Raw genomic sequence first — 24,676 nt, forward strand, 5'->3', positions numbered from 1 at the left:
AAACTTCTAACAGAATAGCAGTACTATCAGTCCGCCTTTGTGATTGCACTTAGGCATAGTCATAAAACAAATGGAGCATCTAGGTTGGCATGGACTGATTGGGCTGAAGGGCTTGTTTCCATGCGAAATGATATTATGACAACAAGCCCAACTCATCCCTGCTGACCAAGCCTGTCTATGCCACCATACTTCCACCTATTCCCCGAAACCTTTCCTGTCCATCTACCTATCCAAGTGCCTTTTAAATGTAATAATTGTATCTGCTTCTTGTACTTCCTCTACCTACCATTCTCTGTGTGGCAACAGTTCATTCTCTGTTAGTCAGCTGGTGTGGTTTACTGCGTCCGGTGCTCCCGGTGTGGCCTTTTATATATTGAGACCTGACGCAGACTGGGAGACCGTTTCGCTGAACACCTATGCTCTGTCCGCCAAAGAAAACAGGATCTCCCAGCGGTCACACATTTTAATTCCACGTCCCTTTGCCATTCTGATATGTCTATCCATGGCCTCCTCTACTGTCAAGATGAAGCCACACTCAGGTTGGAGGAACAACACCTTATATACCGGCTGAGTAGCCTCCAACCTGATGGCTTCTCTAACTTCCGTTAATGCCACTCCTCCCCTTCTTACCCCATACCTGACATATTTAGTTGTTTGTTTTTTTTCTCTCTCTGCCCATCACTCTGCCTGTTCTCCATCTCCCACTGGTGCTCTCCTTCCCCCTTCTTTCTCCCTAGGCCTCCTGGCCCATGATCCTTTCCCTTCTCCAGCTCTGTATCACTTTTGCCAATCACCTTTCCGGCTCTCAACTTCACCCCACCCCCTCCAGTCTTCTCCTATCATTTTGCATTTCCCCCTCCCCCTCCTACTTTCAAAACTCTTAGTATCTTTCCTTTCAGTTAGTCCTGATAAAGGGTCTCGGCCCGAAACATCAACAGTGCTTCTCCCTGTAGATGTTGCCTGGCCTGCTCTGTTCCACCAGCATTTTGTGTGTGTTATTCTTTGTGTGGAAAAGCTGCCCCTCAAGTTCATTTTAAATCTCCATCTCTCACCTTAAACTTGAACTCCCCTACACTAGGAAAAAGACTGTGACCATTCACCTTATCCACACCCCTCTTGACTTTACAAACCTTATTGCTTAGGTTCCTTTGCTCCAGGAGAAAGTAATCCCAACTCAAGCCCTCCAGCCCTGGTAACATCCTGGTGAATCTTCTCTGCATCCCTGGTGAATCTGTGAAGACTGTGCCAAAGCATTTAAACTGCTTACTCCCATCGGCATGCACTCCGGCAATTGCTCTCCATATCCCTCCCATCCATGTACTGATCCAAACTTCTCTTAAACATTGAAATCAAGTTCCTGTGCACCACTCGCACTGGCAGCTCACTCCACACTCTCACGAACCTGTAAGTGAAGAAGCTTCCCCTCATGTTCCCCTTTCGATCTTAACCCATTACCTCTAGTTGTTGTCCCACCCATCCTGCCTGCTTGCATTTACTCCATCTATACACCACATAATTTTGTAAACCTCTATCAAATCTCCCCTCAATCTTCTACTTTCCAATCTCCTCAACCTGTGCTCTCTAGTTCTTGATTCCCCAACCCTGGGGAAAAGACTGTGCATTCAGTCCTACCCTATCCAACCTTTCCCTATAACTTCGTCCCTCAAGTCCTGATGACACTCTTGCAAATCTTTCCAATTTAATAACTTATTTTTTGTAACACAGTGACCAGAAGTAAAAATAATTTTCCAAGTATGATCTCGCTAACATCTTGTACAACCATACCATGACCTCCCCCCAACTTCTGTATTCCCTCTGATTGATGAATCGCAGCATACCAAAAACTTAATTTGCAACACTATGTCCCTGTGACACCACTTTCAGGGAACCGTATACCTGTACTTGTAGGTCTGTCTGATCTACAGCACTCCCCCAAAACTCTACGGTGTAAGTCCCACCTGGATTTGACTTCCCAAAATATAACACCTCACACTTATAGGATCATAGAACATCACAACTCTGTACAGACTCTTTGGCCTATGATGTAGTGCAGACCTTTCAATCTACTCTTAAGATCAATCTAACCTTTTCCTTCTACATGGCCTATTTTTGAATCACCCATGTTTCTTAAATGCCCTAACGTATCTGCCTCTACCACCACTGCTGGCAGGACACCCCACATACCCACCCGTTTCTGTGTACCTCTGATATCCCCCCCAATACTTCCCTGCAATCACCTTAAATCTATGCCCCTTCGTATTAACCATCTCATCTATGCCTCTCATCATCTTATACACCTCTCATCCTCCTTTGCTCCAAAGAGAAAAGCCCTAGCTTGCTCAAGCTATCCTCATAAGACATGCTCTCTAATCAAAGTAGCGTCCTGGTAAATCTCTAAAGCTTCCACATCCTTCCTATAACGTAGCAGCCAGAACTGAACATAATATTCCAAGTATAATCTAACTTGGGTTTTATAGAGCTGTAATGTTACCTTGCAGCCATGAACTCAGTTCCCAGACTAATGAAAGGCCAACACACCATACACCTTCTTAACAACCCAATCAACTTGCATCCCTCAATTTCCCACACTCTGAGGAATGAAGCTGCAGCCTACCCAACTGTAATCCCTTGAGATTTGGCAACATCCTCATAAACCTTCCTTGCATCCCTTCCAGCTTAATATCATCTTTCCCCTAGCAAGGTGACCAGAATTGAACACAATATGCCAAGCGAGGCTTGCGCAGTGAAAGGGCAATTTTCAGGATGACTACATGGAGAAGCACTACATTGGGAAGGCAAGAGGAGAAAGAATAAGAGTGAAACAACTGTCTCCCACAGAAAGGCATGGCTTAGACCAAGGCATGTGCCTGCAGTGACTCCTTTCATTGGGAATAAGTGAGTGGCATTAAGGAATTTCTCAATGTTAGGACCAAGGATTGGTGCAGGAAGGGAACCCACTGGTTCTCTGTTAAGAAGAGACCTGCAGGGGTATTGTACGTTCATAGTTAACAGCGAAAATAACTGTTTGAGACCAAGAAATCAGCAGAGGGCATCAAAGGCGCCATGGATGTAAGACTGGATGCATTGCAGCGTAGTATGAGAACCGCTTTGCAATGACTGCAATGAACTGTGGAGAACTCAGTGCATCACAAAAACCAGCCTCCTGCCACTTTTCACTGCCTCAGTAAAACAGCCAATATAATCAATGACCCACCCACCTGGACATTTTCCCTTCTCCCCTCTCCTCTCGGGCAAAAGATACAAAAGTTAGATAGCATGACCACCAAAGACAGCTTTCACCCCACTGTTATAAGACTATTGATAAGAAGGACTCTTGACCTCATCATCAACCTCGTTATGACCTTGTACCTTATTATCTGCCGGCACTGCATTTCTCTGTAACTTTAACACTTTATTCTCCAATCAGTTCCTCTCCAGAGATGCTACTTGACCTGCTGAGTTCCTCCAAAATTTTGTGTGTGCTCCAGATTTCCAGCATCTTGTGAGAATGGGCTTTGGACAGAAGGGGGGGTTGTTGGACAATGAGACCGAATACAGTGGAGGAAGGGATGGTCTCCTGCAAAAACAGGGTCAATGGTGCAGGGAGACAATGCTTTAAAGGTGTCTGAGGGCTGACTTTTGTGGGTGGAGGTCACAACATCAAATCACAATTGCACCACCCTTGCATAAATTGGTTTAATGTCGAGCTCTCCCCACCTTTTGAGTTTCTGCTTAGTTCTTTGTTTCTGTTTCTCCAGCTGTTTTTTTTTAGTATCCTTGGCAACGCTGGTCTGAAACCTGTCACACTTCCTCTGCTGCCTTCTCCCCCCCAAACTTCCCTAAGTTTTAAAATCCACCAGATCAGACAAAGGGCCCACACTCGACAAAATTGGCACTGCTCCTTCTCCCCGTGGATGTACCACATCCACTAAGGCCATCTGCCCTTGGACAATGAACACAAAGATTCTGCAGATGCAAGATATCCAGAGCAATGTACACAAAATCAGCACAAGAACTCATTCGTTGGTGCTGCAGTGTGAAATTTAGAAAGATCTCAGAGCTTTCAGCTTTCTTTTGGCAGGCTAAAATCAGCGGGGTGGGGCCCATAAAAAAGGAGGTGTAGGCAGAGCAGTCATTATGTAAGTAGGTCAGTGTTAGACGACCTAGTGTTGGCTCAACAGGCTTAGGCAACAACAGGCTTGGGCAAGCACAGGGAGGTTCTAAGTTAGTAAGTAAGAAAGTTCCTAGTAAGCTTTTTTCTGTTAGTTAGTGTTTTGAATAAAGATCAGGAGGTAGTGTTACGCCTGTTGTGTGAGATGTGGGAAATTTGGGAGACCTCCAGTCTCTCTGATAAGATAAATCTGGACAAAGTGCTTCTGGATGCAGCTCCTTAAAGACTGTGTTAAGGAATTGGAGCTGCAGCTCAAAGACCTTCAGTTCATATTGGAAACTGCGAAGGTAATAGATAGGAGCTACAGTCACCCCTACGTTTCAAGAGGCAGATACCTGAGTGAATGTCAGGAGAGGGGAAAAGGAATAGGCAGCCAGTTCAGAGTACCTCTGTGGCTGTTCTCCTCAATAATAAGTACGCCACTTCAGGCACTTTGAGAGGGATGAACTACCAGGGGGAAGCAGCAGTAACCAGGTCTCCGGATCTGTGGCTCAGAAGGAAATGGGAGGAGAAGAGAAGTGCAGTAGTGATAGGGGATTCATAATTAGAGGAGCAGAAAGCAGGACATAAAAGAGACACTTGGATGGTGCATTGCCTTCCAGATGTCAGGGTCAGGGATGTCTCGGATTGGAGCCATGGCACTCTAAAGGGGGAGGGTGAACAGCTGGAAGTCACCGTACATATTGACACCGACTACATAGGTAGGAAAAGGGAGGACAGCCTGAAGAGAAAATATATGGAGTTAGGCAGCAAACTGAAAAGCAGGACCTCCAGGGTTGTTTTAATCTGTGGATTGATGCCTGTGCCACATGTCAGTGAGGGTAAGAATAGGATGATTTGGCAGGTGAATGAATGGCTGTGCAATTGGTGTAGGAGGCAGGGCTGATTTCTGGATATTGTGATCTCTTCTAGTGAAAATATGACCTGTACAAAAACGACAGGGTTACACCTGAATCCAGGAAGAATCAATATTCTGGTGGGCAGGTTTGCTGGAGCTGTTGGGGAGGGTTTAAGCTAATTTGGCAGGGGTATAGGAACCAGAGTGATAGGGCTGAGGATGAGGCAGTTGGTGCACAAGCAAAGGCAGTGTGCAGTGAGGCAGTGAGGAAGGGGCAGTGAGGGGGGCAAAACTGCAATCAGTGCGATGATTTAAATTGTAACAGGGGACCAAAATCAAAAAGGTTGACGAATTCAGGACTATAGGTGTTGTCAGAGCAAACATGAGGAAATCTGCAGATGCTGGAAATTCAAACACAACACACACAAAATGCTGGTAGAACACAGCACTTCTCCCTATAGATGCTGCCTAGCCTGCTGTGTTCTACCAGCATTCTATGGGTGTTGTGCTTGAATGCAGAATAAGGTAGATGATCTTGTGGTGCACTTCAGAGACTGGCAGGTATGATGTTGGGGGCATCTCTAGTCATGGCTGAAAGTAGATCGTAGTTGGAAGCTTATCATTCGAGGATAGACAATGCATCGAAAGGCCAGACAAGGTAGGCAGAGGTGGTGGGGTAGCTCTATTGGTTAACAATGAAATCAATTCCTGAAAAGTTAGGATCAGATGATGTGGGTAGAGTTAAGAAACTTCAAGGCTAAATAGATTGTGATGGGAGTTATATACAGGCCTCTGAACAATAGCCAGGAAGCGGACTACAAAATACAACAGGAGATGAGAAAGGCATGTAAATAGAGCAACGTTATGATGGTCATGGAGTCAATATGTGGGAACACCTGGTTGGTGCTGGATTCCAAGAGACAGAATTTGTAGAATGCCTATGGGATAGCTTTTTAGAGCAGCTTGTGGTTGAGCCCATGAGAGGAAGGCCATTATGGATTGGGTGTGAATGTAATGAACCAGATTTGATTTGGAAGCCAAAAGGACCCTTAGGAGCCAGTGATCACAATATGATAGAATTCACCCTGCAGTTTGAGAAGGAAAAGATAAAATTGAATGTTTTAGTATTACAGTACAGGAAAGGGAATTAAAGAAGCAACTGACGGGAGCTGGCCAAAGTTGTTAGGAAGGGGACAATCGCAGGGGTGACAGCAGAACAGCAATGGCTAATGGTAATGGGGGAAATTCAAAGATGCAGGAAAGATACATCCTGAAGATGAAGAAGGGTTGATGAGACAACCATGGCTGACAAGGGAAGTCAAAGCCAACAAAAGAGCAAAATAAGGGCATATAGTAGAGCAAAAATTAGTGGGAAGTTAGAAGATTAGGGAGCTTTTAAAAAACAATAGAAGGCAACTAAAAGAGAAGAAGAAAAAAGATGAAATATGAAGGTAAGCAGCCAATATTATAAAAGAAAATGCTAAAAAATATTTTCAGATATTTTTTCCAAGTAAAAGAGAGGCAAGAGTAGATATCAGACAGCTGGAAAGGCAATAATGGGATGCAGAGATGCAATATGGCAGAGGAATTTAATAAGTATTTTGGATCAGTTTTCACTGTGGAAGACACTGGAGAATGCCCAAAATGCAAGAGAAGCAGAGGATAGAAGTGAGTGTCGTTGTTATTACTAATGGAGAAGGTGCATAGGAAGCTGAAACTTCTGAAGACCATAAGGTTTCAAAGCAGAATTAGGTCATTTGGCCTGTAGAGTCTGCCCCACCATTTTATCATTGCTGATCTATTCCCTCTCAGCCCTATTTTCGTGCCTTCCTCCGTAAATCTTCATGTCTGACTAATCAAAAATCTATCAGCATCTGCCTTAAATATAACCAATGACTTCGCCTCCACAGCTGACTGTGGCAATGAATACCACAGATTCACCACTGTTTGGCTAAAGCAATTCCTCCATCTCTGCTCTAAATGGAAATCCCCCTATTCTGAGGCTGTGCCCTCTGGTCCTAGACTCCCCCACCATAGGAGTCCTCCTCTCCACATTCACCCTATTGAAGCCTTTCAACATTCAATGAGATCCACCCTCATTTTCTGAATTCCAGTGAGTAACAGCCCAGAACTATCAATCGATTCTCATATGGTTACCCTTTCATTCCTGGAATCATTCTCATGAATCTCCTCTGGGCCCTCTCCAATGCCAGCATATCCTTTCTTAGATAAGGGCTCAAAACTGCTCACAATACTCCAAGTGAGGCCTTAATAGTGCCTTATAAAGCCTCAACATTACATCCTTGCTTTTATATTCTAGCCTCTCGAAGTGAATGCCAACTTTGAAGTAAATGCTAGCTTTAAGTTCCTTGGCATTCACATCACTGAGGACCTCACGTGGTCTGTACATGCTAGCTGTGTGGTGAAAAAGGCACAACATCGCCTTTTTCACTTCAGACGATTGAGGAAGCTTGGTATGGGTCCCCAAATCCTAAGAATTTTCTACAGGGGCACAACTGAGAGTATTCTGATTGGCTGCACCACTGCCTGGTATGGGAACTGTACCTCCCTTAATCGCAGGATTCTGCAGAGAGTGGTGCCGACAGCCCAGCGCATCTGTAACTGTGAACTTTCCATGATTCAGGACATTTACAAAGACAGATGTGAGAAAACCATTGGGGACCCAAGTCACCCCCACCACAAACTGTTCCAGCTGCTACCATCCGGGAAACAGCACTGCAGCATAAAAGCCAGGACCAATAGCTTCTTCCACCAGGCCATCAGACTGATTAACTCACGCCTATTTGAGCATATTTCTATGTTATATTGCCTGTTCTATTTATTATAAATTACTATGATTGCACATTGCATATCTAAAAGGAGAAGTAACGTAGATTTTTACTCCTCATGTATGTGAAGGATGTAAGAAATAAATTCAATACATTGCATTTGCCTTCCTCACCACCAACTCAACCTACAAATTAACCTTTAGGGAATCCTGTATGTGGACTCTTAAGTCCCTTTGAATGTCCTCTCCATTTAGAAGATAGTCAATGCTTTTATTTCTTCAATTCTTTGCCCATTCTCCCAATCTGTCTAAATCCTTCTCCCTGCTTCCTCACCACTACCTGCCCCTCCATCTATCTGGTCCAGATGATCAGTCACTGGATGGAGTACACCCCAGGTTTCTGAAGAAAGTAGCTGAAGAGATTGTGGAGGCATTAGTCATGATCTTTCAAGAATCACTAGATTCTGCAATGTTTCCTGATGACTGGAAAATTGTAAATGTCACACCACTCTTTAAGAAAGGAGGGAGGCAGCAGAAAGGAAGCTATAGGCCAGTAAGCCTGACTTCAGTGGTTGGAAAGATGTCAGTCTATTATTAGAGATGAGATTGAAGGGCACTTGTAGGCAAATGTTAAAAAAGGCAAAAGACAGCATGGTTTTCTTTAGGGGAGATCTTGCCTGACAAATCTGTTGGAATTCTTTGGGGAAAAAACAGGCAAGATAGACAAAGGAGAGTCAGTGAATGTTGTTTACTTGAGTTTTCAGAAGGCACTTGACAAGGTGTTGCACATGAGGCTGCTTAACAAGATATAAGCCCGTGGTACTACAGGAAAAATTCTAACATGGATAGGAGTTTGGCTGACTGGCAGGGGGCACAGAGTGGGAATAAAGGGAGCTTTTTCTGGTTGGCTGCTGGTGACTAGTGGTGCTCTGAAGTGGTTGGTGTTGGGACCGCTTCTTTTCATGTTGTATGCCAATAATTTGGATGACGAATGGATGGTTTTGTGGCCACATTTCCATATGATACAAAAATAAATGCAGGGGCAGATAGTGTTGAAGAAGCAGGGAGGCTACAGAAGGACAGACTGATTAGGAGAATGGGCAAAGAAATGACAGATGGAAAGAATCGGGAAGTGGTATAAGAAATAAAAGCATAGACCTTTTTCTAAGTGGTGAGAAAACTCAAATATCTGAGGTGCAGAGGGTTTGGGAGTCTTCGTGCAAGATTCCATAAAGGTAAATATGCAGGATGAGTAGCAAGGCAAATGCAATGTTAGCATTCATTTCAAAAGGACTAGAATACAAAAGCATGATGTAATGCTGAGGCTTTATAACACATTGGTCAGATTGCACTTGGACTATCGTGAGCAGTTTTGGGCCCTCATCTAAGAAAAGATGTGCTGGCATTGGAGAGGGTTCAGAGGAGGTTCATGGCCTCAGAACTGAGGGACATCCATTTATAACAGAGAAGAGGAAAAATGTCTTCAGTAAGAGAGTGGTGAATCTGTGGAATTCACTGCCACAGACAGCTGTGCAAGGCAAGTCATTGGGTACATATAAGGCATGAGTAGATAGGTTCTTGATTAATCAGGGAGTCAAAGGTTACTGGAGCATACTTGATGGGCTAAATGGCCTAATTTTGCTCCAATGCCTTATGGTCTTAAAATGCAGGAGGGACTCACCAGTCAGGCATCATCTACAGAGGGGAATAAACAGTCAACATTTCAACACAAGACCCTTCATCAGGATCCTTCATATCCTAGTTTCTTACTTCATTCCCTCATCCTCCACCTACCTATCTTTCCCCTCAGCTGGCCTCACCTATCACCGAGAGACAGAAGATTATAGATTAACTTTATTTGTCACATCAACATTGAAATACAGGTGCAAATCAAATTGTGCTGGGGGCAGCCCACAAGTATTGCCACGCACCAAAGTAGTATGCCCACAACTCACTAACCCTAAGCATATGCCCTTTGGAGTGTGGAAGCAAACCCACCCGATCACAGAGAGGGAGTGGACGAGTGGCAGCAGTGGGAATAGAACCCAGATCTGACATCTGAACCTATAAAATGTTGTGCTAACCGCTATGTTACTGTGCTGTCCAAATCCTCTCGTTTATGCCCCTTCTCCTCCTATTCTGGCTTCTGCCCCGTCCTTCCCAGTCCTTATGAAGGGTCTCTACCCGAAATGCCAACTGCTTATTCCCATCCCTAGATGCTGTGTGGCCTGCTGAGTTCCTCCAGCATTCCATGTGTGTTTTCATTGGGCTGGATTCAAGCACCTGCACCCTGACCTCTCAACCCTCAGCTTACACCTCCAGGCACTTCCCAAAGCTTGAAAGTAGAATATTTTAGTTCAGTAGCACTTCTCTCTTCATGCACAACACATGACCAGCTGACGTGTGCCCAGCTTCCCTTTTACATTGAGAAGAGGGAACCAACTAATTTTATTGTGCAGAGAACATTCAAAGATGATTTGAAACAGTCATAGAATTGTACAGCAAGGAAACAGGCCCTTTAGCCCGACATACCTGCTGACTGTGTTGATCAACAAGTTGGTCCCATCTACACATTACCCTCAAAACCTCTCCTATCCATTTACTCATCAATGCTGCTCATATGCCTGCCAACTATTGCTTCAGGCAGCTCATTCTAAATGCGCAGCACCCATGCTGCCTCTGATGTCCCTCTTAAATCTCTCAACTCTGACCTTAAACCTGTGTTCTCGTTTTAATCCTCGCCCCAGGAAAAAGACCCTATGTTCCTCGTGATCTTATGTACGTTTGTCTGGTCACCTCTCAAACTCCAATATTCCAGGGAATAAAATCCCTGTCTACAGGGATCTACAGTATATTTAGATTTTCAAAAGGCTTTTGACAAGGTCCCACACAGGAGATTAGTGTGCAAACTTAAAGCACACGGTATTGGGGGTATGGTATTGATGTGGATAGAGAATTGGTTGACAGAAAGGAAGCAAAGTGTGGGAATAAATGGGACCTTTTCAGAATGGCAGGCAGTGAATAGTGGGGTACTGCAAGGCTCAGTGCTGGGACCCCAGTTGTTTACAATATATATTAATGATTTAGATAAGAGAATTAAATACAGCATCTCCAAGTTTGCGGATGACACGAAGCTGGGTGGCGGTGTTAGCTGTGAGGAGGATGCTAAGAGGATGCAGGGTGACTTGGATAGGTTAGGTGAGTGGGCAAATTCATGGGAGATGCAATTTAATGTGGATAAATGTGAGGTTATCCACTTTGGTTGCAAGAACAGGAAAACAGGTTATTATCTGAATGATGGCCGATTAGAAAAAGGGAAAATGCAACGAGACCTGGGTGTCATTGTACACCAGTCATTGAAGGTGGGCATGCAGGTACAGTAGGCGGTGATAAAGGCAAATGGTATGTTGGCATTCATAGCAAAAGGATTTGAGTACAGGAGCAGGGAGGTTCTACTGCAGTTGTACAAGGCCTTGGTGAATTGTGTGCAGTTTTGGTCCCCTAATCTAAGGAAAGACATTCTTGCCATAGAAGGAGTACAGAGAAGGTTCACCAGATTGATTCCTGGGATGGCAGGACTTTCATATGAAGAAAGACTGGATCGACTAGGCTTATACTCACTGGAATTTAGAAGATTGAGGGGGATCTTATTGAAACGTATAATATTCTAAAGGGATTGGACAGGCTAGATGCAGGAAGATTGTTTCCAATGTTGGGGAAGTCCAGAACGAGCGGTCACAGTTTAAGGATAAAGGGGAAGCCTTTTAGGACTGAGATGAGGAAAAACTTCTTCACACAGAGAGTGGTGAATCTGTGGAATTCTCTGCCACAGGAAACAGTTCATTGGCTATATTTAAGAGGGAGTTAGATACGGCCCTTGTGACTAAAGGGATCAGGGGGTATGGAGAGAAAGCAGGTACAGGGTTCTGAGATGGATGATCAGCCATGATCATATTGAATGGCAGTGCAGGCTCAAAGAGCCGAATGGCCTGCTCCTGCACCTACTTTCTATGTTTCTATGTTTCTACACAAAGTTCAAACTACATTTACTATCGAAGTATGTATACATCATTCAACCTTGAGATTAATCTCCAATCAGGCAGCCACAAAACAAAAAACCCATATTAAACAATGACAAACACCCAGTGAGGGGAGGGGGAGGGAGAGGAGGATGGGGAAAAGAGGAGAGGGGGAGGGGCAGAGAGAGGGAGAGGGAAGAGGGGTGAAGGGGAGGGAATGGGAATGGGGAAAGGGAGTGGGAAAGAGAGGGAGAAGGGTGGGGAGAGGGAGAGGGTGGGGGAGAGGGAAATTGTGTAAACAATAAAAGCAAACAGCATCTAGAATGAAAGTGAATCGTCAGGCATGAAGCTCGGAGGAGCAAGAGCAGCTTTCCTTGAATCTTAAGCCCCTGAGTCCAGATAACATCCTGCATAAATCTTTCCTGGTCCCTTTCTGGTTTAATAACAGCCTTCTCATAACAAAGCAACAGAAACTGCACACAATATCCGAGCATAGTCTTCTCACGGAAAAGCCTGGCACACATCGGCTGGTCATGTGGTGTGCACAAACGGAGAAGTGCTACTGAACAAAGATGTCCAACTTTCAAGCTGGAACTCTCCTCAGAGAGGGTTGAGGAGGGCAGAGAGATCCTGTGGGATATTGGATGATATTTGGAAGCTGAGGATAAATTAGTTTAATATTGTCAGGTGTACCAAGGTCCAGTGAAGTGCACACTGTTCCCACAGATCAATTCAATTCACAGTACAAGGTAGTACAAGGGAAAACAACAACTGAATGCAGAATAAAGAATTACAGTTACCGGTAAAGTGCAGTACAAGTAGACAATTAAGTGCAAGGTTTATGATGAAGTTGATTGTGAGGTCAAGAGTCTACATTATTGTACCAGGGGATTGTTCAATAGTGTTATAATAACGGAATAGAAGCTGTCCTTGAGCCTGCTGGTACATACTTTCAGGGCCGATGGGAGAAGGGAGAAGGGGTTGCGAGAACCTTGCTCCTTCCCTGAATAGTAATAACAGAATGCACTGTAACGGTTACAGAGAAAGAGCAGTGCAGGCAGACTGTAAGGTGCAAGATCATAGAAGGGAACTTGTAAATTTCTGGTGAAGACCAATATGACTGGCTGCATCACCAAGGCTCCAATGCACAGGATCGCAAGAGGGTGCATAGAGATGTAAACTCAGCCATCTCCATTAAGGGCACAACCCTCCCAGCTATCGAGGGCATCTCCAAGAGATATTGCACACAAAATGCTGGAGGAACTCAGCAGGTCAGGTAGTGCCTCTGGAAATTAATAAACATCTCGGGCCGTCACCCTTCTTCAGGACTGTAAAGAGGGAAGACGCCAGAATAAAATGGTGGGGGGGGGAGGCAAAGGGGAATAGCTAGAAGGTGATAGGTGAAGCCAGGTGAGTGGGAAAGCTGAATATCTGGAGAGGAAGGAATCTGATAGGGGAGGAGAGTGGACTATAGAAAAAGGAGGGGCACTAGTGGGTGGTGATAGGCAGGTGAGATAAGGTAAGAGGACAAAGTGGGGAATAGAAGAGGGAAAGCAGAGGGAGAAGTTTTTTACCAGGAGAAATTGATGTTTATGCCATCAGGTTGGAGGCTACCCAGACAGAACATATAGTTTTGCTCCTCCACTCTGAGAGCGGCTTCATCATGGCTCAAGAGGGGGCCATTAACTAATAAGTCAGAACAACAATAGGAGTCGGAATTAAAGGTGGTTGGCGACCGGAAAACTTCCACTTTTGGTGGATGGAAACAAGGTGCTCCTTCAATTTACAGCAGGGTCTTGCCAGTGAGGAGCAGGCCACATCAGGAGCACCTGATACAATAGACAACCCCAGCAGATTCGCAGGTGAAGTGTTATTTCACCTGGAAAGACTGTTTGGAGCCCTGCATGGAAGTGAGGGAGGGGTTGAATGAGCAAGTGGAGTACTAGGGATTCAGGGATAAGTGCCAGGTGGGAGATTAAGTAAGGACAGATGAATGGACAAGGGAATCACATAGGGAGCGATTCTTGTGGAAGCAGAGAATGGGGTGGGAGGTAATGATGTGGTAGGATCCCTTTGGAGATGGTGAAGTTGTGGAGAATGATGTGTTGGATGCGAAGGCTCGATGGGTAGTATGTTAGGACGAGAGGAATTCTATCTGGTAGGAAAATGTGGTGAGCGTGGCTGTTCAGGAAATGGAGGAGACGCGAGTAAGGGCAATATCAATGGTGGAGGAAGGGAAACCCTGTTCTTTGAGGGCAGGATGGAAGTTGGTGAGAAGTTGATGAGTGTAGGTTCATGAAGGAACACCAAAGCAGTTGTCAAGGTAGTGAAGAAAGAGTTGGGGAGCTTTACCTTCAAGAGGTGGCATTCATCCCTAAGGGCCCTCACAATCTGGGACAAGCCCTTTTCTTATTACTACAATTAACGAGTAGATACAGGAGCCTGAAGTCACACACTCAGAGATTTAGGAACATCTTCTTCCCATCTGCTATTAGATTTCTAAACAATCCATGAACTAATGAACACTACCTTGTTATTCATTTCTTTATCACTACATATTTATTTTGTGATTTATGAACACAAGAGATGCTGCTGATGCTGGAAGTCTTCAGCCACTGAGACAAAATGCTGGAGAAACTCAGCAGGACAGACAGCAACTTATGGAGGGGAATTAACAGTGGACAGACCTGATGAAGGGTCTTGGCCCAAAACATCGACTGTTTATTCCCTTCCACAGAGCCTGCCTGACTCACCAAGTTCCTCCAGCATTTTGAGTGTGTTGCTCTAAAGTGAAGAACATCCTTTATACCTTCATTTGTAAACTTTTTGTGTATGTTGTTCCAGATTTCCAGCATCTGCAGAATCTGTTGAGAGTGTTGCACTGTGAGGAAAGAGTTAAATTTGATTGCTCCTTGTTATATGCTGAAATAAAATAGAAGCTTGAAATACAAAATGTTGTCATTTTGCCTGTTCCCAACCTCATAGACCAATGTTTGGTCTCTATTTTCAATGCACATCGTTAAGACTAGATACTGGTGAAGAATGTTTTCCCCTTTACACATCTGCTGTCTCTATTTCTAATCTGTGAGTCTAGACCGAAGATCGTAAGAGATATAAAGGGGTCCTGAAGGAGCAAACTCTGTGCGAGGGAATCTTATTTCAAGCTGGTCACAACCAGGGTGAGAGAGAGACAGAGAGGGAGAGAGGGAGAGAGGGGGGGGGGGGGAGGGAGGGAGGGAGGGAGGGAGGGAGGGAGGGAGGAGGGAGGGAGAGAGGGAGAGAGGGAGAGAGGGAGAGAGAGAGAGAGAGAGAGAGAGAGAGAGAGAGAGAGAGAGAGAGAGAGAGAGAGAGAGAGAGAGAGAGAGAGAGAGAGAGAGAGAGAGAGAGAGAGAGAGAGAGAGAGAGAGAGAGAGAGAGAGAGGAGAGAGAGAGAGAGAGAGAGAGAGAGAGAGAGAGAGAGAGAGAGAGAGAGGAGAGAGAGAGAGAGAGAGATGTGAAATGTTGTTGCATCCCTGTCAATGTCAATGTATATCTCAGTTCATTAAGTACTATTTTGTGTTTTGTACTACTACCTCATTAATCACTCATCTTTCTTTCTGTATTGTAAACTTTATATAATCCTAATAAAGTGATTTTTGGACTTAACACGAACAAACGCACTTTGCTGAATCAGAAAAGAACATGGAATGGATTTTAAATATTCTTTTTACATTAATAACAAGTGTTAGGAACGGGGAAAGCTCGGGAGGGACCAGGAAGGGAGGGCCTGTCAGTGGTAGCAGAGTAGGGCTACAGACCTTGTCCTGTTCTTGAGGCAGGAACTCGAACTTGTTGGGCAGGCAGAAGGCATTGTGGTTGCTGTCCATGATCTTGGTCTTGTCACCCTGCGGATCCAGGCTGCCAATAGCGGTGTCGATAATATCCAGGCCCTGGCGCCAGGAGCTCTCCACGTGGGACTCCGCTGACAGGAACATCCTCAGTGTGTGGGCCAGAGACGCATGGAATCCCAAGTTCCAACACTGTGTCCGCAAGAAGGCTGGGTCAGTGTCAGCTGTGGAGCAGAGTGTCCCATGGTACCCAGCCCATGTTCTGTGTGTGTGTGTGTGTGTGTGTGTGTGTGTGTGTGTGTGTGTGTGGTGTGTGTGTGTGTGTGTATGTGTGTGTGTGTGTGTGTGTGTGTGTGTGTGTGTGTGTGTGTGTGTGTGCGCGCATGCATATATATGTATAAACGTATGCGTGTCCGTCCCAGTGTATGACACTGTAGAGCAGGGTACTGTACCCTGGAAGAGGAGGAGGACACTGTCTTGGCTGGGGAACCCCCAATGAAAAAGAACCCCGCCCAGCCCCGGAACCCTTCAGACAGCGGAGATGAGCACCTACGTCAATAAGCTGGGAGATGTTGCGGGTGAAGTACGCAGTCAGCATGGCATTGGCTCCTGATAGGTTCAGCAGGTACTCATTCCGAGCTTTCGTGCTCTTGTGGTCACCCTCCATGAAACGATCCTGCCACTGTGGGGAGAGGTGGAAAGGACATCAGCTTCCCCTCGTAGATCCCAGTACACCCCTACGCACCAATTATTGGGCATGTATACCAAACTCCCACAGTCTCCCCCCCAAACCCCATCACCCACAAACAGCCAGCCCTCCCTATATCATCCTTACACCATCCCAGTCAGCGAGAGTGTGATGGGACAGTGTGAAGACAGCTTCACTCTGTGTCTGACCCCGGGAGTGTGTGATGGGACGGTGTGGAGGGAGCTTCACTCTGTGTCTGACCCCGGGAGTGTGTGATGGATGGTGTGGAGGGAGCTTCACTCTGTGTCTGACCCGGGAGTGTGTGATTGGAAGGTGTGGAGAGTGCTTCACTCTGTGTCTGACCCCGGGAGTGTGTGATTGGACGGTGTGGAGAGAGCTTCAGTCTTGTCTGACCCCGGGAGTGTGTGATGGGATGGTGTGGAGAGAGCTTCACTCTGTGTCTGACCCCGGGTGTGTGTGATGGGACGGTGTGGAGGGAGCTTCACTCTGTGTCTGACCCGGGTGTGTGTGATGGGACGGTGTGGAGGGAGTTTCACTCTGCGTCTGACCCCGGGAGTGTGTGATGGGACAGTGTGGAGGGAGCTTCACTCTGTGTCTGACCCCGGGAGTGTGTGATGGGACAGTGTGAAGACAGCTTCACTCTGTGTCTGACCCCGGGAGTGTGTGATGGGACGGTGTGGAGGGAGCTTCACTCTGTGTCTGACCCCGGGAGTGTGTGATGGGATGGTGTGGAGGGAGCTTCACTCTGTGTCTGACCCCGGGAGTGTGTGATTGGAAGGTGTGGAGAGTGCTTCACTCTGTGTCTGACCCCGGGAGTGTGTGATTGGACGGTGTGGAGAGAGCTTCAGTCTTGTCTGACCCCGGGAGTGTGTGATGGGATGGTGTGGAGAGAGCTTCACTCTGTGTCTGACCCCGGGTGTGTGTGATGGGACGGTGTGGAGGGAGCTTCACTCTGTGTCTGACCCCGGGTGTGTGTGATGGGACGGTGTGGAGGGAGTTTCACTCTGCGTCTGACCCCGGGAGTGTGTGATGGGACAGTGTGGAGGGAGCTTCACTCTGTGTCTGACCCCGGGAGTGTGTGATGGGACAGTGTGAAGACAGCTTCACTCTGTGTCTGACCCCGGGAGTGTGTGATGGGACGGTGTGGAGGGAGTTTCACACTGCGTCTGACCCCGGGAGTGTGTGATGGGACGGTGTGGAGGGAGTTTCACTCTGCGTCTGACCCCGGGAGTGTGTGATGGGACGGTGTGGAGGGAGTTTCACTCTGCGTCTGACCCCGGGAGTGTGTGATGGGATGGTGTGGAGGGAGCTTCACTCCGTGTCTGACCCTGGAACTGTGTGATGGGATGGTGTAGAGGGAGCTTCACTCTGTATCTGACTCCAAGTGCGTGTGATGGGACGGGTGTGGAGGGAGCTTTACAATGTGTCTGACACTGAGAGCGTGTGATGAGACACTGTGGAGGGAATTTCACTCTGTGTCTGTGTTTTTGCTGATAATCAACAAAAGAACACAGATTAGCCTGATGCTCAGCTCTCTCTACATTCATGACTGTTTGGCTAAGCACAGCTCAAACGGTGTCTATAAATTTGCAGATGACACCACTATTTTTGTCAAAATGTCAGATGATGAAGAGCTGTACAGAAGTGAGATAGATCGGCTGATTGCATGGTATTGCAACAACAACCTTACACTCAATGTTAGTAAAACCAAGGCCTAATTCTGATCCAGTGTCTTATGGTCTAACTTGACAAATTTCTTGTGGTACAAGTCAGTGATAATAAAGCAGATTCTGATTTGGAACCCAAGCATTACCTTCTCCTTTGTCTTCTCCAGCTTGCGGTTAACGTTCCGTTTCTCGCCCTTGCTGTCGAGCCCTTGTTTCTCCTCCAGTTTCTCGATCTCCCTCAATTTGTTCTCCGCTGCCACACACTCCTGCTGGTACACGTGGTAGGTCTTCATAGCCTGGGCAATGGTAAACAGGGGGAGACAGATCAGATTGATGAAACATGCAGTGAAATACGCTGACACGAGGAAATCTTCAGATGCCGGAAATTCAAGCAACACACACAAAATGCTGGTGGAACACAGCAGGCCAGGCAGCGTCTATGATGGATGCTGTGTTCCACCAGCACTTTGTGTGTGTTGAGTGAAATACACTGTTTGCATTCATGACCAGCAGAACCTCAGCACAGCATGAGAGGCATCACAACTAGATAAAGTCATAATGAGAGCTTCTGGCTCTGTTGGATTGTGTCACATTTCTTGAATCTGGTTATTATATTGGTTAACTGTTATCAGTGGAATTTATGTTATCAGTAGTTTGGTATGAGAAACCCACACTACGTTTAGTCCTTCCCTTTTCTTTGTCTCTTGCCAAGCTTCTCCTTCCTCTCCTTCATTGCTCTTAATAAAACAATCATAAGCAACAAGTTCTATGCCTCATTCTTGACTTCTGAAGAGCCTTTGGATCACAAAAAAAAAATCAGGATCCAACAAAGCATTGGCCTTCGTAAATCAGCGTTCTGAATACAGGAGTTGGGATGTTAAGCTGAAGCTGTACAAAAGGTACAGAGACCAAATTTAGTGTATTGTGCACAGTTCTGGTGACCTACAGACAGGAAGATACCAGTAAGTTTAAAAGAGTGCAGAGAAAATTTACAAAGATTTTGCCAGACTTGAGGACCTGAGTTATGGAGAAAGGTTGAATAGGTTAGGACTTTATTCCCTGGAACAGAGGAGACTGTTTGTTCATTAGGTGCAGTATTGTATGATGTGGCTGATCATGGTCGTTCCATGACCATGATTGTTCTTGACAAATTTTTCTACTGAGGCATGTGGGTACGAGGGGAAGTTTAGTACGAGGTACGAAGTACGAGAAGAAGATCAAGGCATGTTCAAGGCAAAGTCAGGGTGCTGTTGAGGCATATTTGAGGCAAAGTTAGAAACATTTAAACATAGAAAATCTACAGCACAATACAGCCCCTTCGGCCCACAAAGTTGTCCCGAACATGGCCTTACCTTAGAAATTACCTAGGGTTACCCATAGCCCTCTATTTTTCTGAGCTCCATGTACCTGTCCAGGAGTCTCTTAAAAGACCCCATCGTATCTGCCTCCACCACCATTGCTGGCAGTGCATTCCATACAGTTACCTCTCTCTGCGCAAAAAACCTACCCCGACTTCTCTCTGTACCTACTTCCAAGCAGCTTAAAACTGTACCCTCTTGTCAAGTCACTTTTATTGTCATTTCGACCATAACTGCTGGTACAGTGCATAGTAAAAATGAAACAATGTTTTTCAGGACCATGGCCTTACATGACAGTACAAAAACTAGAATGAACTACGTTAAAAAACAACACGGAGAAAACTACACTAGACTACAGACCTACACAGGACTGCGTAAAGTGCACAAAAACAGTGCAGGCATTACAATAAATAATAAACAGGACAATAGGGCAAGGCGTCAGTCCAGGCCCTGGGTATTGAGGAATCTGATAGCTTGGGGGAAGAAACTGTTACATAATCTGGTCGTGAGAGCCCAAATGCTTCGGAGCGTCGTGAGAGCCCAAATGCTTCGGAGCCTTTTCCCAGACGGCAGGAGGGAGAAGAGACTGTGCACGCCATTCCAGCCCTGGAGAAGAGCCTCTGACTATCCACATGATCAATGCCTCTCATCACCTCTATCAGGTCACCTTTCATCCTCTGTCGCTCCAAGGAGAAAAGATCGAATTCACTCAACCTATTCTCATAAGGCATGCTCCCCAATCCAGGCAACATCCTTGTAAGTCTCCTCTGCACCCTTTCTATAGTTTCCACATCCTTCCTGTAGGTGACCAGAACTGAGAACAGTACTCCAAGTGGGGTCTCACCAGGGTCCTATATAGCTGCAACATTACCTCTCAGCTCTTAAAACTCAATCCCATTATTGATGAAGGACAATGCACCATATACCTTCTTAACCACAGTCAACCTGCACAGCAGATTTGAGTGTCCTATGGACTTGGGCTCCAAGATCCCTCTGATCCTCCACAGTGCCAAGAGTCTTACCATTAATACTATATTCTGTCATCATATTTGATCTACTAAAATGAATCACTTCACACTTATCTGGGTTGAACTCCATCTGCCACTTCACAGCCCAGTTTTGCATCCTACTAATGTCCCACTGTAACCCTTGACAGCCCTCCACAGTATCCACAACATCCCCAACATTTGCGTCATTGGCAAATTTACTAACCCATCCCTCCACTTCCTCATCCCGGTCATTTATAAAAATCACAAAGAGTAGGGTTCCCAGAACTGATTCCTGAGGCACACCACTGGTCATCAACCTCCATGCAGAATGTGACTGGTCTACAACCACTGTTTGCCTTCTGTGGGCAAGCCAGTTCTGGATCCACAAAGCAATGTCCCCCTGGATCCCATGCCTCCTTACTTTATCAATACGCCTTGCATGGGTTACCTTATCAAATGCCTTGCTGAAATCCATATACACTACATCTACTGCTCTTCCTTCATCAATGTGTTTAGTCACATCCTCAAAAAATTCAATCAGGCTTGTAAGAGATGACCTGCCTTTCACAAAGCCATGCTGACTATTCCTAATCATATTCTGCCTCTCCAAATGCTCATAAATCCTGCCTCTCAGGATCTTCTCCATCAACTTACCAACCACTGAAGTAAGACTCACTGGCGTATAATTTCCTGGGCTATCTCTACTTCCTTTCCTGAATAATGGAGCAACATCCACAACCCTTCAATCCTCTGGAACCTCTCCTGTCCCCATTGATGATGCAAAGGTAATCACCAGAGGCTCAGCAATCTCTTCCCTTGCCTCACACAGTAACCTGGCGTACATCTCGTCCAGTCCCGGTGACTTATCCAACCTGATGCATTCCAAAATCTTCTCCTTCTTAATATCTACATGCTCAAGCTTTTCAGTTCGCATTAAGTCATCCCTACAATCACCAAGAACCTTTTCCGTAGTGAATACTGAAGCAAGGTACTCATTAAGTACCTGTGCTATCTCCTCCGGTTCCATACACACTGTCACACTTTATTGGCCCTATTCTCTAACATCTTAACCTCTTGATCTTCACATACTTGCAGAGTGCCTGGGGTTTTCCTTAATTCTGTCCGCCAAGGCCTTCTCATGGGCCCTTCTGGCTCTCCTAATTTCTTTCTTAAGCTCCTTCTTGTCAGCCTTAAAATCTTTTAGATCTCTATCATTACCTAGTTTTTTGAACCTTTCGTAAGCTCTTCGTTTCTTGTTGACCAGATTTGCAACAGCCTTTGTACACCACATTTCCTATACCCTACCATCCTTTCCCTGTCTCATTGGAACGTACCTGTGCAGAACTCCACACAAATATCCCCTGAGCATTTGCCACATTTCTTCCATACATTTCCCTGAAGACATCTGTTTCTAAATTAAGCTTCCAAGTTCCCGCCTGATCGCCTCATAATTCCCCTTACTCCAATTAAACGCTTTCCTATCTTGACAGAATCTGAAACATAGAAAATAGGTGCAGGAGTAAGCCATTTGGCCCTTCGAGCCTTCAGTATGATCATGGCTGATCAACCAACTCAGAACCCTGTACCTGTTTTCTCTCCATACCCACTGAGCTCTTTAGCCACAAGGGCCTTATCTAACTCCCTCATAAATACAGCCAATGAACTGGCCCCAACTGTTTCCTGTGGCAGAGAATTCCACAGATTCACCACTCTCTGTGTGAAGAAGTTTTTCCTCATCTCGGTCCTAAAAGGCTTCCCCTTTATCCTTAAACTGTGACCCCTCGTTCTGGACTTCCTCACCATCGGAAACGATCTTCCTGCATCTAGCCTGTCCAATCCCTTTAGAATTTTATACGTCAGAATTTTATAGAATCAGAGTCAGAATCAAGTTTATTATCACCTGCATGTGACGTGAAATTTGTTAACTTAGCAACAGCAGTTCAATGCAATACATAATACAGCAGAGAGAGAAAAAAATTACAGTAATAAATAAAACATAATAATAAACAAGTAATTCAATTACGTATATTGAATAGATTTAAAAAACTGTGCAAAAACAGAAATACTGCATATTAAAAAAAAAGTGAGGTAGTGTCCAAAGCTTCAATGCCTACTTAGGAATCGGACGGCAGAGGGGAAGAAGCTGTTCCTGAATTGCTAAATGTGTGCCTTCAGGCTTCTGTATCTCCTACCTGATGGTAACAGTGAGAAAAGGGCATGCCCTGCGTGCTGCAGGTCCTTTATAATGGACGCCGACTTTCTGAGACACTGCTCCCTGAAGTTGTCCTGGGTACTTTGTAGGCTAACGCCCAAGATGGAGCTGACTAGATTTACAATTTCCTGCAGCTTCTTTCAGTCCTGTGCCCCTCCATACCAGACAGTGATGCAGCCTGTCAGAATGCTCTCCAAGGTACAACTATAGTGTATTTGTTGACATGCCAAATCTCTTCAAACTCCTAATGAAGTATAGCTGCTGTCTTGCCTTCTTTATAACTGCATCGATATGTTGTAACCAGGTTAGATCCTCAGAGATCTTGACACCGAGGAACTTGAAGTTGCTCACTCTCTCCACTTCTGATCCCTCTATGAGAATTGGTATATGTTCCTTCGTCTCACCCTTCGTGAAGTCCACAATCAGCTCTTTCGTCTTACTGACGTTGAGTGCCAGGTTGTTGCTCTAGCAACAACCTATCCCTCTTCTATACTATGGTAAGGGAGATAGAATTGTGATCACTATCTCCAAAATGCTTTCACACTGAGAGATCTGACACCTGACTAGGTTCCTTTCCCAATACAAGATCAAGTGCAGCCTCTCCTCTTGTAGGCTTGTCAACATATTGAGTCAAGAAACCTTCCTGAACACACCTAACAAACTTCATTCCATCCAAACCTCTCATACTAGGATATGCTAATCGATATTTGGGAAATTAAAATCTCCCACCACAACAACCCCGTTATTATTACACCTTTCTAGAATCTGTCTCCCTATCTGCTCCTCAATGTCCCTGTTACTATTGGGTGGTCTATAAAAAACACCCAGTAGAGTTATTGACCCCTTCTTGTTCCTAACTTCCACCCAGAGAGACTCCGTTGACAATCCCTCCGTGTCTTCCTCCTTTTTTGCAGCCGTGACACTATCTCTGATCAACAGTGCCAAGCCCCAGCTCTTTTGCCTTGCTCCCTCCCTGTCCTTTCTAAAACATCTAAAGTCTGGTACTTGAAACAACCATTCCTGCCCCTGAGCCATCAAAGTCTCTGTAATGGCCACAACTTCATAGCTCCAAGTACTGATCCACGCTCTAAGCTCATCCGGTTTATTCATAATTCCTCTTGCATTAAAACAGACACATCTCAAACCATCAGTCTGAGCGCGCCTCTTCTCTATCACCCGCCTATCCTCCCTCTCCCACTGTCTCCAAGCTTTCTCTATTTGCAAGCCAACTGCCTCTTCCTCCATCACCTCAGTTTGGTTCCCACCTCCCAGCAATTCTAGTTTAAACTCTCCCTAATAGCCTTAGCAAACCTCCCTGCCAGGATATCGGTCCCCCGGGATTCAAGTTCAACCCGTCCTTTTTGTACAGGTCACTCCTGCCCCAAAGGAAGTCCCAATGATCCAGAAATCTGAATCCCTGCCCTCTGCTCCAATCCCTCAGCCACGCATTCATCCTCCACGTCACTCTATTCCTATACCCACTGTCACATGGCACAGGCAGTAATCCCGAGATGACTACCTTTTTGCTCCTGCTTCTCAACTTCCTTCCTAACTCCCTGTAATCTGCTTTCAGGATCTCCTCCCTTTTCCTGCCTATGTTGTTGGTACCAATATGTAACATGACCTCTGACTGTTCTCCTTCCCACTCCAGGATATTGTGCATGCAATCAGAAACATCCCAGACCCTGGCACCTGGGAGGCAAACTACCATCTGTAATTCTTTCCTGCATCCACAGAATCACCTGTCTGACCCCCTAACAATAAGAGTCCCCTATCACTGCTGCCTTCCTCTTCCTTTCCCTACCCTTCTGAGCCACAGGGACAGACTCTGTGCCAGAGGCACAGTTGCACAGGCACTGTTGCTTCCCCCAGGTAGGCCGCCCCCCCCCAACAGTACTCATTGTCAAGGGGTACAGTCACAGAGGTGCTCCCTAACATCTGACTCCTGCCCTTCTCTCTCCTGACTGTTACCCACTTACCTGTCTCCTGAGGTCCCAGTGTGACTACCTGCCTATTGTTCCTCTCTATCACCTCCTCACTTTCCCTGACCAGATGAAGGTCATTGATCTCCAGTTCCCTAACCCGGTCCCCAAGGAGC

At 45.8% G+C, this 24,676-nt stretch overlaps 1 protein-coding gene across 1 annotated transcript in view; it reads right to left on the reverse strand.

Annotated features, from left to right (window-relative positions):
• LOC132380595 (SLIT-ROBO Rho GTPase-activating protein 3-like) overlaps window positions 1-24,676 on the reverse strand; it is a 90,406-nt gene that overhangs the window by 38,900 nt on the left and 26,830 nt on the right. Inside the window, exons 6-8 of the mRNA XM_059949516.1 lie at window positions 18,166-18,315; window positions 16,197-16,325; window positions 15,614-15,835 (exon numbers count right to left, since the gene is read on the reverse strand). Coding sequence (XP_059805499.1) covers window positions 15,614-15,835; window positions 16,197-16,325; window positions 18,166-18,315 — 501 coding nt within the window. The remainder of the gene's footprint in view (window positions 1-15,613; window positions 15,836-16,196; window positions 16,326-18,165; window positions 18,316-24,676) is intronic.

The sequence above is a fragment of the Hypanus sabinus genome, chromosome 24, assembly GCF_030144855.1.
Source record: "Hypanus sabinus isolate sHypSab1 chromosome 24, sHypSab1.hap1, whole genome shotgun sequence".
NCBI lineage: Eukaryota > Metazoa > Chordata > Chondrichthyes > Myliobatiformes > Dasyatidae > Hypanus > Hypanus sabinus.